This window comes from Manduca sexta, chromosome 2, assembly GCF_014839805.1.
Source record: "Manduca sexta isolate Smith_Timp_Sample1 chromosome 2, JHU_Msex_v1.0, whole genome shotgun sequence".
Classification (NCBI taxonomy): domain Eukaryota; kingdom Metazoa; phylum Arthropoda; class Insecta; order Lepidoptera; family Sphingidae; genus Manduca; species Manduca sexta.
This window is the reverse complement of record NC_051116.1, coordinates 745,920-761,813: the sequence shown is the minus strand read 5'-3', so window position 1 is coordinate 761,813 and position 15,894 is coordinate 745,920. Positions and strand designations below refer to the sequence as shown.

Here is a 15,894-nt window from a genome sequence, read left to right as displayed (position 1 = left end):
TAGTTAGTGATTTAATAAAAGTAGTTCTGAGGTATGACGCTAGATGTCGCTTTTAACAAAAAATGCAGTGAAAATCGGTAATTTAAATGGTGGAAATTATGGGATATATTCGATAGTCCGCTGTAAATGCTTTTCTTTTTTATATATTTATTTGCAGGGACCTAGCCATTTATTCGTTATAACCGATTCATCATTGTGACTGATATCGGTATAACCTGTTTAGCCTGATGATATGTAGGTAATCACAATCAGCTAGCTCCAGTATGTGACTCCGCTTACAATCAGGTTCAGTAGGATCATTTTGCCATATCAGTATGTGTAGTTACCGTCGATGATGTCTCGCTTCATGAGGTTGATCTGCGCGCGCACCTCCCGCAGGAGGTCCTGCTTGAAGGCCTCCCACTCCGCGCCGCTCACTCCCAAGCCCACGCCCACTCCCACACCCTCGCCACCGCCGTTCACTTGCTGGAATATGCGTCAAGATATTAGCTTTAGAAACAAAAAAAAAATGAATTGCAAAAATATTTTTTTTACTTTTTGTAAAAACTGTTAAAACTGCCAAGATCGGCAATTTGAATACTCTGATGTAAAATATAACTTAATTGTGTCAGACGTGGCTCCAATGATAGCATAATTTTGGAACTTGTTGAAAAATGATGTATTTTTAGTCGACATTAGTCACCAATTTGGACAATAATCTTCAGAGTTTAAATGTGTTTTCATTTTTAAACTCGCATGCTTTAGTATCTATATAATACAATAAAGGATGAAATCCAAAGATTGAGCATCAAATAATATCATAAAAACTATTTGCTATAACTAACATAAAAAGAGTTCAATGAAACCCTGGATAAGAATTTTTTGTTTTCTATTTCACATATGTCCTAAGAATATTCTAAAAAAAGGGTTCAATGACATCCTGGACAAAGCATTTTTGTTTTACAATTCAAATATATCCTAAGAATAATTATATAAATTTATAATTAATATTATATTATATTTATAATTAATTAATAAACTTTATATAAACTAATCGTAATCGAAATTTCTGGAATTTTAATATCATTTAAAAACTAATATTTGTATGCCTTAATGACAAATCATAGAGTCCTACTTTATTTATTAAAGATTTGTAATGTGTACCTATGTTTGATAAATAAATGATTCTGATTTTTTCAAGTGACATTACCTTGAGTATAGTCTCCTCGCTGGCGGAACCGAACCTCTTCCTGACGGAGCGTGGCGACTGTGGCTGTTGTTGCGCCGGGGACTCGGAGTTTGCTGGAAAACAAACATTAATTAGCTACACATAAGGTACAAGGTTATTTGAGCATGAACATCTTTCTAAAGCTTTTAAGAATGAGCAACATGGTTTTCAATTATAAATATGTAATATAATACGTATATGTTTCTAAAGCTTACAGTTTGAAACAATTAATGAGCGATGCAAAATTAAAACAAAAACAAAAAAAAATGCATAAATATGAGAAAATTATTTTCGTATTAGCCTGATGCGGCAAAGTAACTACGTTGGACGTAAATGCTAAGCACGAAATGTTTTTTATTCCCGGACTATGGTAAACAAAGTAATATTATTATATCGTCTAACTAAACACGGTGTTTATTTCATTCCTTGACTATAATTTACATAACGTTTATTTCATTCCCTGACTATAATCCACATGTTTATTTTCTACTTGACTATTATTTCTACGATATTTATTTGATTCCCTGACTATAATTTACATAGTGTTTATTTCATTACTTGACTACAATTCACACAATATTTATTTCGTTCCCTGACTATAATTTATATGATGTTTATTTCATTCTCTGACTAGAATTTACACGCTATTTATTTCGTTCCCTGACTATAATATACATAGTGTTTATTTTATTCCCTGATTATAATAAACATGATGATTTTCGTTTACTATGTTTTATATAATATGAAGCTGACAAAGCTTGTGCGACTCACGTGCGTTACCGTTGCAGGCGGCGGGCAGCCGGTGCGGCAGCGTCGCGCTGCGCTCCCACGTCTTCATCGGCGTAGACGTTACTGAGTTGTCAGTTGAGGACTCCTGAAGATGGATAATTAATTGATATAGTGAAAGTAGTATATGAAAAATGGGAGAACAGATTTTTAGAAACCTTCACATAAAGTATGCAAATATTTATTCATATTTTTTTATGTGTATAATTATGGTGACTGCTGACTGAAGTTATGAAATTGAACATAGATTTTTTCACTCTTGACTTTGTCCCATGAGTTTGTTTTGTTTGAAATCGTAACCATTTTAGTATACCTGTTATAAACATGGTATACCTTTGCGGTTATACTAATGAATAAAGAGACATTTCAAGTAATCTAACCTTCATTAATTTTCCCTACTCCCCAAGATCATTATTGTGCGTTTGGTCTTTACACTGAATGCACGTCTATGCACATTGGGACATAAGTGGTGGTTACCTCGTGGTGGTAACTTCACATTGAGGCCTTTATGGGCCCTTATGGGCTCTGCGAACATATCCCTTCTTTCTCCCCTCCGTTCACCCTAATAACTTCCCATCCTTCCCCCATTTTGTGCCCATTCTCCACCGGACCCCTGCATTCGCTAAGTCGTGGGATTTTAGTATCCTTTTCGCAGGTTTCCTCCGGTATCAACTGCAGACTCGCGTAAAGCCTGACACCATGTGGTATAGCAGTGGTTACCTCTGCGCGGTCGAGATGCGCGCGGCGTCGTGCGAGGGTCCTCGCCATCTCGTTCATCATGCAGTGCAGCGTGGGGCGCGCGCCCGAGGTGGCGGAGGCGCCCGACGCGCCCGACGACGACGAGGAGCCCGAGTGCTCGCCGCCGCCCGGGGGCGACGCGCCCTCCGACCCGCCCGCGCCCGCGCCTGCGCCCGGGGTCGTCGAGTTCGAAGCTTGCTGCAACGGGATATTATTGTTTAATTTGCTACTTTTTTGGTTAACTTTAGATTAGTATAAACATGTCTGTTATAAATATCGAAATTTATAATTCTCTGAAGGTCTGAATCTATTTATGTTCTTAAAAAAACTATTCGATTTTTTTCCCTTTACGCGATGATCAAAAATATATTTTCCTACGTATACCCACAAATACCACGAGACACCCTGTAAAAACATATATTATTTTGTATTGAATTTGTCTCTTTGTTTTTTTTTATTTAATAAATAGGCAATAACTACATTTTTAAATAATTATTTTTCAATTCTATAGTATACATTCACTACGAATTGGCACACTTGGAGGACCCTCAGTTCAGCAACATACAATAAACTGTTCGATTGATTAATACAATCTAAATTCTTTTAGCTTAACCTAGAGTCAGTTTTTCAACTTGAAATGACTTTCAAAACAAAAAAAAATAAAAATCAAGTTCATATCTCACCTTAGCCTGCCTCTTCAACCTGGCCTGCTGCAACTGCGCGGCGAGTCCCGTGGGATCGACCTGCGGCGGCTGCGGGGGCGGCGGCGGCGGAGGGGGCGAGCACACCGCCGCGGGGGGCGCGGGCGGGGGCGCCGCCGCGGGGGGCGGAGGCGGAGGCGGCGGACCCGCGGCCGGGGCCGGCGCGGGCGGCGGCTGCTGTTGCTGTTGCTGCTGAGAGACATTAGAAGATAAAAATAATTCAAGGAAATTAATATCATTATAAGGAAATTAATAGCATTAAGTACAAATTTATACAAGGATCTATATCGTAGTTACGTTTGCTTTGTAATTATTAGTTGATAGATTTTAGTTTTAATTTGTCTTTTTGTAAAATATCAACATTGCGTACTAATTTGTGAGTGTTGTGTACTCCTATAATTGGTACACACATCAGAATGTGACTTTATTACTTTTACGTTATAAATGTGTGTACTGGTGGAGAACCATATTTAAATAAATATTTTTTTTCTTTATTTAATGGAGAGTCATTTATGCATAGCGTATGTCAGTCCCATCGTTTCCTAATACTTAGTACAAACAAATAAGTGTATAGTTCAGACATGGCTCCGAATAGAATTCGAACTTGGATGTCGTTTGGCTGACATAAGATTTCATGATACATACCTACATTAGAATATCATTTTTATAAAGTTTAAAACAGTTTATACTGCTGTACTGATGTCAGGGAATCTTTATTTCGTGAAAATCGAAGTTTTGTAAATATAGTTTTAAATGTAAAACTGAGATAGAGAAACACTTTTAAGGTTTTTTTTTAAACAAGGTCTAAACAAGATACCGTTTTTTAGGTAAGTTTAAGATGGGTATTTTTAAGCTATCGGACGACATAAAAATAAAGAATTTTATTTACCGTACCGCTTTTAAGTTTAGCACGTCAGTATAGTAGAATTTCAAAGTGAACTTCAGGCACCAATTCAGTCACTTTGAGATCTAATGAGTCCATTTACCCACAACTGGTTATACACTCCTTGGATCAAGCCCCTATTTCCGATCCTGTGCGAGATGCCACTTGACCAATGGTGATTTATCTAATTATTTGCTCGTTTTTCAAGCATTATTCGGTTATTTCACTGTCCGAACTTACCATAGGCGGCGGTTGTGGCGCGGCCGGCGGAGTCGGTGGCGCCATCGGGCCCTGCATAACAAATATTATTGTTCAAAATCAATGAACATTAGTCATGTTTGTTAAAGACAATATAAAATTTTGTAAATATGTTTTAGAAATTGAGGCATATAGTTTGATATTAATATTTAATGAAACTTTATTGGTAAAAAATTTTACCCTTTTAAATGAATTATAGAGTCCCTGACTGCCTGAATAAGGTTCAAAGTACTTGTGGTCCGAACATTACATTATGTAGTTGTAAATTTCCCAATTACCTCTATATTAATAATAATATCAGTCCTATATACTGTCCCACTGCTGGGCACGGGCCTCCTCTACTACTGAGAGGTATCACTCTCGAGCCCTATAGGCTATTTTTTACTCCGAAAGGAAGTTATATTACTCTTGAATGCTATAGACTATTTTAACTACAGAACATATTTTCCTTGTTTTGTTTCACGGGGCAGACCCGCAGGTAATATCTAGTATAAATATGAAGCGGTTACGTTGTTGGGCGCGGGCAGGTTCTGGTGCGGCGGCACGGGCGGCGGCGCGGGCGGCGCGGCCGCGCTCGCCGCCGACAGGCACATGTTGGGCGGCATCGGCGCGCTGCAACACCACACCACTGGTTACACACACATCACAGCTTCATTGTGGAAGGGGTAGGCAGAAGTGCAACTAGGACACCCACATTTCGTTGTGTTTCGTCCCATGATAATGTAGAGGCGATATCAGTTCACCCGATTCGGAATTCGAACCTGGGACCTCGGAGCGGTGTACCGCGCACATAGCACAACTACGCCACCGAGTAAGGCAATACTCATTTATTTCACATATTACTCTGTATGAATACTGCCAATTGAATACCTGTTAGTGCGGTGATGTCCAGGCGTGGGCTGGCTGGGCTGGTGCGGCAGCGTGTGGTGCACGCCGTGGGGCGGCGGCGCCGGGGGCGTCGGCTGCGGCACCTGCACAAACCAAAATGGACCTTATTATACATTACACTTGGTTAATTTTTATACTTAACCTGGAATTATCTTCCATCCTCACTGTGACAATCAGCAATACAGACATAAGAGTGAGAAGGAAGCGATATAAGTTGAGACAAAAGAGTTCAATATGTTACTTAAAAATAAAATAATACATACTTAGTAGAATTTCGATATAACCAAAAATGTATATCTGGTGGCAATTTCCAATTCTATTCTTAATTAAAATAATAATATCAGATCTGTATTATATACTGTCCCACTGTTGGACACGGACCTCCTATACTACTGAGAGGGATTAGGCCTTAGTCCACCACGCTGGCCTAGTGCGGATTGGTAGACTTCACACACCTTCGAAAATTCCTATAGAGAATTTCTCAGGTATGCAGATTTCCTCACGATGTTTTTCTTCACCGTTAAAGCAAGCGATAATTCACAAAGAATACACACATATTTTTTTAGAAAAGTCAGAGGTGGAATCTTGGGATTTGAACCTGCGGACATTCGTCTCGTCAGTCCGTTCCACAACCGACTAGGCTATCGCCGCTTTGGAATCTAAATGAACGATATAAATTACCTGATGATGAGGATGCGGCGCGTGATACTGGCTCGGCTGATGGTACTGTTGGTGAGGCTGATGTTGGGGCTGATGTTGAGGCTGATGTTGAGGCTGATGTTGCGGCTGATGTTGAGGCTGATGTTGAGGCTGATGTTGAGGCTGATGTTGAGGCTGATGTTGAGGTTGATGTTGAGGCTGATGCTGCGGCGCGTGGTACTGTGGCTGTTGGAGCATCGCAGCGTCTTCGCGTGTCATTGTTCTGTGAACGAAGTTATTTGTTTTCTTTATTTATGGGAAATTCTAAATGATTGATTGATTTTCAAATATTTATAGTTTTATGTTTGTATAATATTTCGCTTTATGTATATGGCCTGACTTGAAAAATGCAATACCTCCTCATGTTGTGGTAAAATAGTGAACATCAACAATTACACTAAAATCAGGCCGTTAAATTGTAAATGAAGTCGATTAACAATCTACCGTTTAATTATAATATGACTAGTGAAATTGTAATATGGCTTTGACAATATACCTGCGGCATATATACTGCCGAATGCTGTGCGGGCCTCCTCTAATAAGGGGCCGTTCAAGTATTACGAGACGCAATTTTTAAAGATATTGGACCCCGTCATGTAACGCGTCGTAACATTTTCCTGTATCCCCCGCCACCCCTCCAAAAGTTATGTAACTCTAATGTGAAAAAAAAATGTTTTTTTTTTTTTATATTCACAATTATTTCACGCAAAATACCGGAAAGTCGCTAAAATACCTCTATTGTTATAAAATAAAAAAAAAAACAATGTTACATAACGCTTTGTACGAGATCTCCTCCCGCGCCTGTAACGCATCGTAACGTTTTACAAGAGCCCCCCCAAATTGCGTTAATTATTTATTTATTTATTACCACTGCCACATTGTACATATAATAACAGTTACACATAGTTACACTAGTTTTAAACAATAATTACAGTCACTGATATGTACAAGTGCGGCGTACATAACATTCGCCACAGCACTCAGCGAGTAGCATATTTTTATGGGGCCTCAAACGGTACACATAATATTAATTACGTAATACTTGAACGGCCCCTAAGAGGGTGTAGACTTTACTCCTTACTTCACCACGCTGGCCTAGAGTTGGCTGCACATAACGTCGAAGTTCTTAGGGATATATATCTACTCATAACGCAGTACCTGTACCCCATGTCCTCGTCGTAGTTGTGCGCGTTGTACGGCACCGGAGGGTTCGGCGGCTGCGGCGGCGGCGGCGCGGAATTCAGATTCGGCTTGTTCGCTAACACCTGTAACACGCAAATTATATTGAGCATTTTGTCAAATCTGAGGAGAAATAATCTATAATCCTACTTCAACTTTTAGAGTTTTTTCTAACTCGTGCTTTTTTGCTCGGGTTTATTGACCACCCGCCCTGATACCTTCAGGGAAGAGGTGAATCAGTCTCCCTGTTGTTCCCCGTGTACGAAAAACGTGTCCCCTAACACTCTGCTCAATATAATAGACGTATGTATTGCTGCTTGTTTTTGGAGGATGTTGATATCTATGGTGGAATTCAATATGTTAATATATTTGGATAATCCTACTAATATTATAAATGCGAAAATTTGTGAGAATGGATGTATGTACGTTTGTTCCACTTTCACGAAAAAAATATTGAACGGATTTGGATAAAACTTTACAGTAATATTGGTTATACGTGAGAATAACATATAGGCTACAATTTATAATGATTTTGTGTAATTTGGTCATAATATAATGATAAATATCAAGTAAGTCGGAAAAACAAATTATCGCCGAAAACTCCTTCACGCTGGCGAACAAAAGCTAGTGATATATAAAGGTGAAGAGTTTATCTGTTTGAACACTCTAATCTCAGGAATTACTTGTTCGAATTGAAAATTTCTTATAGTGGATAGCACATATAACATCACTGTTCCTTCTCTTAGATGCAACACAAGTACTGATCTTGTATCTTAAATTATTGGGATTACTCACATGCAATTTTCGCTACCCAGCATTAAAATTTGCGATTTTATCCCAAGTCACAACCTCCTCCCCCCATAAATTGGAAGCTGAATACACCGTCGGACGTATCACATATTTCTTTAAACAGTTTGCAATAAATGAAGGTAAGTATTTCCTGAGGAGCAAGTCGCAGTCCACACTTGTATATATGTGGACTTTATGTGGACTTTTTTATATGTGGACGGGAAAGTGACTTCATTGCCCCTGATGGTAAGTGGAGTAATAGAATGTCGACTGACGAGACATAACATTACTCCTCGGCAGTCGACACAATTATGCCGGCCTGTTGGAGCCGGATATACACAGGATGATCCCGAAACGCGACATTCACGTGGGCCACTATGGCGGGTTTTAACACCTTGTGTACGGTGGTCACTATTCAGGCGGATATAAAATATATCCTACCACAAGCAAATTTAAATCAAAATAATACAAACATGTCAATCATTACTTATTTACAACTGCATAGAATCGTTCACGAGTCGATAAATTGTGGTGAGACGGAAACTGCGCGGTGATTTGCCATAATAATTAGATTAAATGAATCATAGTTGTACGCTTGTATGATCTATTTTGGTATATCAAGCATACTGATTGGCATTGTTTCCAATATTATAATTATTTAACAAAAGAACAGACAACAATAAAAAAAAATTCACAAACAAACAATATATTCTTTCCAACTCGCATTTTAAACATATTTTTGAAGTCGATGCCTAATTTAAAAAAAAACATATTTTTTTGTTTGTCACTTGGTTAGGTAATTTAAATTGCTAGCTTAGATAGTTAATATCTAAATAAATATACGAAAATAAAGTTTATTTCTAATTAGGCACCGACTCCAAAATTTGTGACCAGTTGTTTTATTTTGGTTTGGAGTGGTTTCTAAAGGCAGTATAATTTTTTGTTTTTTTTTTATTAAGAAATGGACTGTCTCACGTCATAGTTGTGTGTCCCGTCACGTCATACACGGCACACAATCCATATGTTTGTAAGAAGAAAACTCAACCAAACCCAACGCAAACACACAAGCAATATTCGCTATTTCGTCTACTTGGACGACATACTTATTCCAGATATTTGAATTTAAAAACCAAACTACTGATCCCATTTGCTAATTTGTTCATCTACTTTTACTGACTACATCTAGCGAGAAACTCACCTCGAGTGTATGCATCATCGCCCTCGCGAAGCTGTCAGCGTCTTCGCGGCAGGAGAAGTTGAGCCCGTACACGTGGCGCGCGTCACGCCACTGATGGAACGTGGCCGTAGCTTGGTTGTACTTCAAGCCGCGGACTATGCCGCAGTTTATTACCACCTGCAATTTATTTATTTATTTATTACACTTTATATACAAAGAGTATACAGGCAGACTTAATGCCGAAGGCATTCTCTACCAATCAACCTTTAGGTGGTGCAGAGACTAAAGAGGTGTACACGACGACAGAAGGTAGTAGAGAGAACATTAACAAAGAAGACTGATATAAATTAAAAATATAAAATCTACGTAATATATACGGAATTTACTTAGATACATACATACGGAATTTACTTAGATACATATAGTATCACGCCTCTATCTCATAGGTAGGCAGAGACTATGGATTGTCACTTTACACGATTCTCACATACACTTCGCACTTCCTCCACCTTCATAAATCATTTCATGCATTCCCACCGGTTCAGGGTACTTTTGACCTGGCCTTTACTAAGAATGACATCTGACATGCGAAGGTTCGGTGCGGTCGACCCCTACCGGCTCTTCCATCCACATTCGCCTATAAACCCCCTTTGACAGTCTATTATCCATCCTCTCCAAATGCCCACACCACCTTATATTACCACATGGCATTTATTTGACACATTTTGTGACGCGCTTAGCAAGACATAGACGTCTGTATATAATCTAATTACACTGCAGATTACATTGGCATCTTAATTAAGAGGATAATGATTCCGGATAACAATACGAAGATTAAAGTAATTGTCTGATCGTTTTATACAATATTCTTTTCAGAAAAGCAACAGAAAAGAAAGAAAAGAACCTTCAGTTAATTATGGCAATTCATGTCAAATATTTTTATGAACAAAAGTACATCTGTAATGAGGTTATCTTGCTATCTCATTCTGCCGCCCGTACGGTGTGTCCGGTGACGTCACAAAATAGCATTTCATTTTTCTTTTAACTTTGGAGTAGTGGTAAATGTTACTAGTTCGGAAGGTAATAAACTTCAAGTCCATCTTTCCCCTCACCTCATGATCATTCAGCTTCCTCCCGACCACCCTGAAGGTGTTGTGCTGCGTGTGGTGGTAGATGTGGACCTTGGACAGCCCGGAGCTGGTGCCGGACGGCACCCACCGCTTCTGCCCATCGTCGTACAGCATCACCGATGCGCGCGCGCTGCTTATTGATTGTTCGCTGTGGAAGAAAGGAGTTGTTAGTATTTTTAAAATTTTCAAGTAAATTGCATAGACTGACTTGTGTATTTGGTCGGGTTTAATACCTTTACGTGTTGAATAGCATTTACTCAGAAATTTTGAAACAGTGATTTAAAATATGCCTAAAATTAATTTACCTATTGTAAAATGATATCATTACATTATTGTAAGACAATAAAAGCCTTATTATTAGATGTTACTGAGTTCCGCTCTCAAGTGCGGTATCAGCTGACGCTGTCAAAGTGAACATTTTAAGATCGATGCTATTTAAGAAACGGATATGAACAATAGCTCAAGCGACATGTTAAGTCACAGAATGTAAAAAAAATGTCAGCTGTGTTTATTGGCCAGCGTCGACTTAGCTGATCACGGTTGCTTAAATCACAGCTCAAGTTTTGTTTATAAAATAGTTCGAAACGTTAAATGTCTACTTAAGATCACACTCAAAGATAAGATTCGTGTATGAATACCCTAAGAGTGCGTTCTATAATTAGGTACCTACTGGTTGTAGGTCTCATATGTGAGAATCCGCCTGGGTAGGTACCATCGCAATGTCTATTTTTGCCGTCAAGCAACAGTGTGTAGTCACTGTTGTTTTCCAGTTTGAAGGAAATTGTAGCCAGTGTAACTACTGGACATAATGAAACTTAACATCTCATGTCTTAGGATGGCGAGCGCAGTGGAATACCAAACAATACTTTGTAATTCACGGTGTTGGATGATGTTTCTACTGTTTATGGGCGGTCGTATCGCTTACCATCAGGCGAACGGCAAGCTCGTCTCGTCATTTATAACAATAAAAAAGAGAAACAATAAAATATTTACGTAACATTATTCATTCTACACGAGGTCCAAAAATAAAATCGGCCCTGGTCGGCCACATGGCGCTACGGTCCCGCGGAGAGTTACGCAAACGGTTTACATAAACGACCCCGCGACCTACGCCCGCCTTTTTGTACTCCCACGCAAGGGTCCGTACTGTTGCAACTCGATTATAAAAAACGTGAATAATTGAGTGTAATTTGTAAAAGAATTTTCTAGTTTCGTTAAACTGACGTAAAAAGAAAACGAGAGTTCATTTGGAAGCTATAATACTATGAAAAGATAGAGATTTTACTAAGAACAAACCCATTTTATTCGGGTGTAAAAAAATTACTTCTAATAGCAGACATATTCAAATTTAAGGAAAATTGTCCAGGTCCATCTTTTTTAACATATAAATTTGTAACTGGCCGATATCTGTATATTATAGATATAAAAAAAAGTATAGACATAAAAAAAAAATTGAAAAATTGAGGGCTTTTATTAGAGCAGCAGAAGCCAAAATAGTTTTTAGAATTTTTACCAGTCTGTATGTTTGTACATTCATCACGCAAAAACTACTGCATGGAATTTAATGCAGTTTTTACCGGCGTATTGTTAGAGGTCGAACTGAAAATATAGGCTATTCTGGGAAAATATAATGTGGGACATTTGTCCCGGGAAAGAATCAATATATTATGAAGTACTAACTAGTACTTAATAAATGGTACTTATTAATATCAAGCTATCACTAAACAAAAAAAAACGTTATAAAAACAAGGTATATTAGAAAACATAAAACTGGAATCCGAATGTATTCTTGACAAGGAGCTCTATTTTTCACAAAAAAGGTTCTAAAGCAATTTGAAACCAATTTAATGATGAAAGGAAAGAATTGAACCTAAAAAAACATATTGGAATGGTTTCAAATTTGGAAATGGAGGTTATTTTACGCTTTAATCCTTATACAATGTAAACGACGCGCCTTGTACGATCTTTTATTTCTAGAGCAATTGCTCTTGTGTAGATTTATAAAAACGATGATGAAACATTTATAAAAATGATGTAGTGTGCGTAAAACAGACTAGATTTATTCATGTTTGCATTCATAATTACACAACACGGTATAGTATATTTTGAATTTTCTATGTAATAGTTATTGAAAGTGAATTAAATTTTTGTTCAAAGTCATAAGCACATACGCGATAGCCTAGTTGGTTGTGGAACGGACTGCCGAGACGAATGTCCACAAGTTCAAAACGTAATGATACACAATTGACTTTTCTAAAATTTTGTATATTCTGTATAAACTTCTTGTAAAGTCTTATTTTCAAATGTGGTTTGCTTCAGTAACGCAATGTCAAAATGGCTGTATGACACATAAATAAAGCTAATAACTTATACAACTTACGATCGAATACACGTAGTAAAACTAAAGTAATAAATCGAAAATGTTTCTGTTTGTTCGCACACAAATCTGTACACTAATTACTTCTAAACTTGATATGAAACTATATCTCGTATCTATATAGGTACTAATATAATGCTGAAGAGTTTGTCTGAACACGATAATCTCAGGAACTACTAAATCCATTTTGAATTTTCTTTCACTAATCGGAAAAATTTACTTGTGGTAGGATATATTTTATATCCGCCCGGATAGCGACCACCATACACAAGGTGTTAAACTCGCCATAGTGGCCCACGTGAGATGCGTTCCAGGATAAGCTTGTGCATATCCGGTTCCAACCGGCATAATTGTGTCAACTGCCGAGGGATAATCATCTCATAAAATTTTGTAAATTTTTTTTAATCTATTTATTAATTCGTGAGCTAAACGAACTGTTCAATATATTTTGACACACAGCAAAACAACGCCACACGGCGGAAATCAAAAGAAACAGAAAACGTTTACCAGGAACCCTTTAGATTCACAATATATTAGAAGAAGGAAAGAAATATTACATTTGGTTTTAGTAACATAATACAAAAAAAAAAAACATTACAAATAATGAAATAAGAACGAAATGAAAACTACATTAATACAAGAGAAATCAAAAAAAATATAATCAAAAGAGAGAATCCAAAACCAAAATGGATCCAGCTCAGCTTAATGCTACAGTATGAACTGAAGCGCTGATTTTCAGCATTATTAAATGCGTTTATAAAGACATTATACAGACCTTTACATTTATCTTTATTTAATACATATTAGTATTTATATTTTCTATCGGGTTCCCTTTTGGAAATTTTCACCTTTCGCAACTGGTACCTATTAACGATTTTGCAGGCAAACCCGCTGCACGTAACTAGCGCAAGCTCCCAGGCCCGAAGGAGGTTGAAAGGTCGTCCGTACGCCCGTCTGTCTAGTGACATTGCCAGATCGCAAGGGCGCCCGCTTTGGAGGAAAACCGAGGGGAAACTCTTGTAACGGTGTCATACTAGTTTTTGCCTGCAGCTCCGTTCACGATAAAAAAAAAAAAAAACTGAAAAAATTAGCCTATAGTACTAAGGAGTAATGTAGCTTCCTATTAGTGAAAAAAAAGGCTTATAGCTCCTGAGATTAGCGCATTTAAACAAATTGACAGCTTTATATATTTGTGAAAGGGTAGACAGAGGCGCAACTAGTTACCTTCTCAACTTCCGTCCCATGATGTGAGGGGACGTGCCTTTAGCTCTGGTATGAATTATATGCAATATACAATATGAGCCAGATCATAGAATTAATAATTATTTTTGACAAATAACTTAGAGGCGTTGTTACGACGTGTCGTGCTGAGGTTACGGGTTCAATCTTCGGATCAGGTATTATTAGGTTTTTCTGTAAAGTATCATCCGAATTTCCAAAAGCCAATAAGCCAATAGTTCTTCTATTACTTGGAACCTAACATGCTGGATATGGATGAGGTTAACACTAGTTTTAACAAAATAGTGAAGGCAATCCTGAATGTATGTATGTTTGTTCCTCTTTCACGAAAAAACTACTGAACGGATTGGGATGAAACTTTACAGTAATATTGGTTATATATACATCAGAATAATACATACAATTAATAATGATTTTGTGTAATTTGGTCAGAATATAACGATACATATCAAGTAAGTCGGAAAAATGAAAACTCCTTCACGCGGGCGAAGCCGCGAGCAAAAGATAGTGTTATATATGAAATGTTATATAATCAAGGCTGTTTTAATTCTTTTGCCGGTGCTCGAATCGGAAATTAGTACACGAAGGAAAACGGCAAGGAAACAAGATTGGCATTGAAATAACTAATTGTTTGCGTGGGGTTGAGGAAATTAACATATGTAATAAAGCCTTCATGTTACGTGGACCTCTGAGTCGCGACGGGTGGTGAATTATAGAAAAAAGAAACAAATATGAAACAAACATAAAGGTAGAAAATGTAACGAATCAAACAGCGAAACAAATTACGATGTAAAAGAAGACGAAATGCCTCTTGCTATGCTGACGTTAACAAGAAGTCGAAAAGTGTTTTTTTTTTTTGGGTGATTTATTTAATTTTGTTTTATGGGTACGATTAATTTTTAAAATTGGCTTTTTTAGATAAATTAAAAAACGATCAAAGTCAAGAGAAGAGTAACGTATCCATTTTCCAAATATACAGGCAATCTTACTCGCAAATTGCACACCACCGCTTAGGAAAGAGACAAAACATCAAGACGCCCATCAGACCTACCATCTAATTAAAATCTATCTCGATAAGGCTTAAATCCGGCCCAAAGTACATTATCTTCGCCCACTGAAAACATGGCAAGTTGGCTCACCCACGCTACATTACATAACCCAGTTCATTACATATCAATGGACACTGTTTCGTCATTATCTGACATTTAAAGTCTACATTTTGTCTGTGTCCGAGCAGTCAAACAGGCCGGCATAATTGCATCAACTGGCGATGATCTCCCATCAATCGATAGTATATCTGGGCCGCTAGACTTATCATAAGGTCTAGTGGGATATCTTTGCCATGCCATATAAAACCCATCAAATACATTTTTCATCCTTAACCAAGGCTCAAATCCGGCCCAAACCCTTAAGTATATTATCTCCGCCCACTGAAAATATGGCACCTTGGCTCACCCACGCTTCCTTACGTAACCCAGTTCAGTACGAATCAATGGGCAGTGTTTCGTCACTGTCTACACTTTGTCTAATGCAGCTATGCTTAAAATGCGTGCTTTTGGCATGCAATTTCAAAAAACCAATCAAACAAACAATCCAAATTCAATTAAGCTGAAAAATTATAATAATATCATAAAAAAATGTGAATCCTTGTTATTACTTTTTACTTTTAATTACTTTTATAGCCACTTAAGTGGGTTAATTGATTTACGTTGTCGGGCACCACAACAAGACGTCTTTGTGGCCTGTCTAAAAATGGTTGAATCCGAATAGGCTAGCGTAAGCCGATCTTAAGAATAATAGTTTTGTGTCATACTCTATAGGATTATCAAGTTCTAAGAAACAA

General features: G+C 37.7%; 1 protein-coding gene across 6 annotated transcripts in view; it reads right to left on the bottom strand.

Moving 5' to 3' along the window:
* The window catches only part of LOC115453285 (protein enabled), a 100,967-nt gene that overhangs the window by 5,211 nt on the left and 79,862 nt on the right, over positions 1 to 15,894 (bottom strand). For 4 of the 6 annotated variants that reach the window (XM_037437977.1, XM_037437963.1, XM_037437964.1 and 1 more), the window contains 12 exons: positions 10,418 to 10,583; positions 9,327 to 9,482; positions 7,319 to 7,425; positions 6,143 to 6,383; positions 5,444 to 5,544; positions 5,083 to 5,185; positions 4,556 to 4,606; positions 3,415 to 3,624; positions 2,714 to 2,929; positions 1,979 to 2,081; positions 1,190 to 1,281; positions 327 to 465 (listed from right to left, as the gene is read on the bottom strand). In XM_037437977.1, the coding sequence (XP_037293874.1) occupies positions 327 to 465; positions 1,190 to 1,281; positions 1,979 to 2,081; positions 2,714 to 2,929; positions 3,415 to 3,624; positions 4,556 to 4,606; positions 5,083 to 5,185; positions 5,444 to 5,544; positions 6,143 to 6,383; positions 7,319 to 7,425; positions 9,327 to 9,482; positions 10,418 to 10,583 (1,685 nt within the window). The remainder of the gene's footprint in view (positions 1 to 326; positions 466 to 1,189; positions 1,282 to 1,978; positions 2,082 to 2,713; positions 2,930 to 3,414; positions 3,625 to 4,555; positions 4,607 to 5,082; positions 5,186 to 5,443; positions 5,545 to 6,142; positions 6,384 to 7,318; positions 7,426 to 9,326; positions 9,483 to 10,417; positions 10,584 to 15,894) is intronic. The other 2 variants (XM_037437971.1, XM_037437966.1) reach the window with 2 other exon arrangements.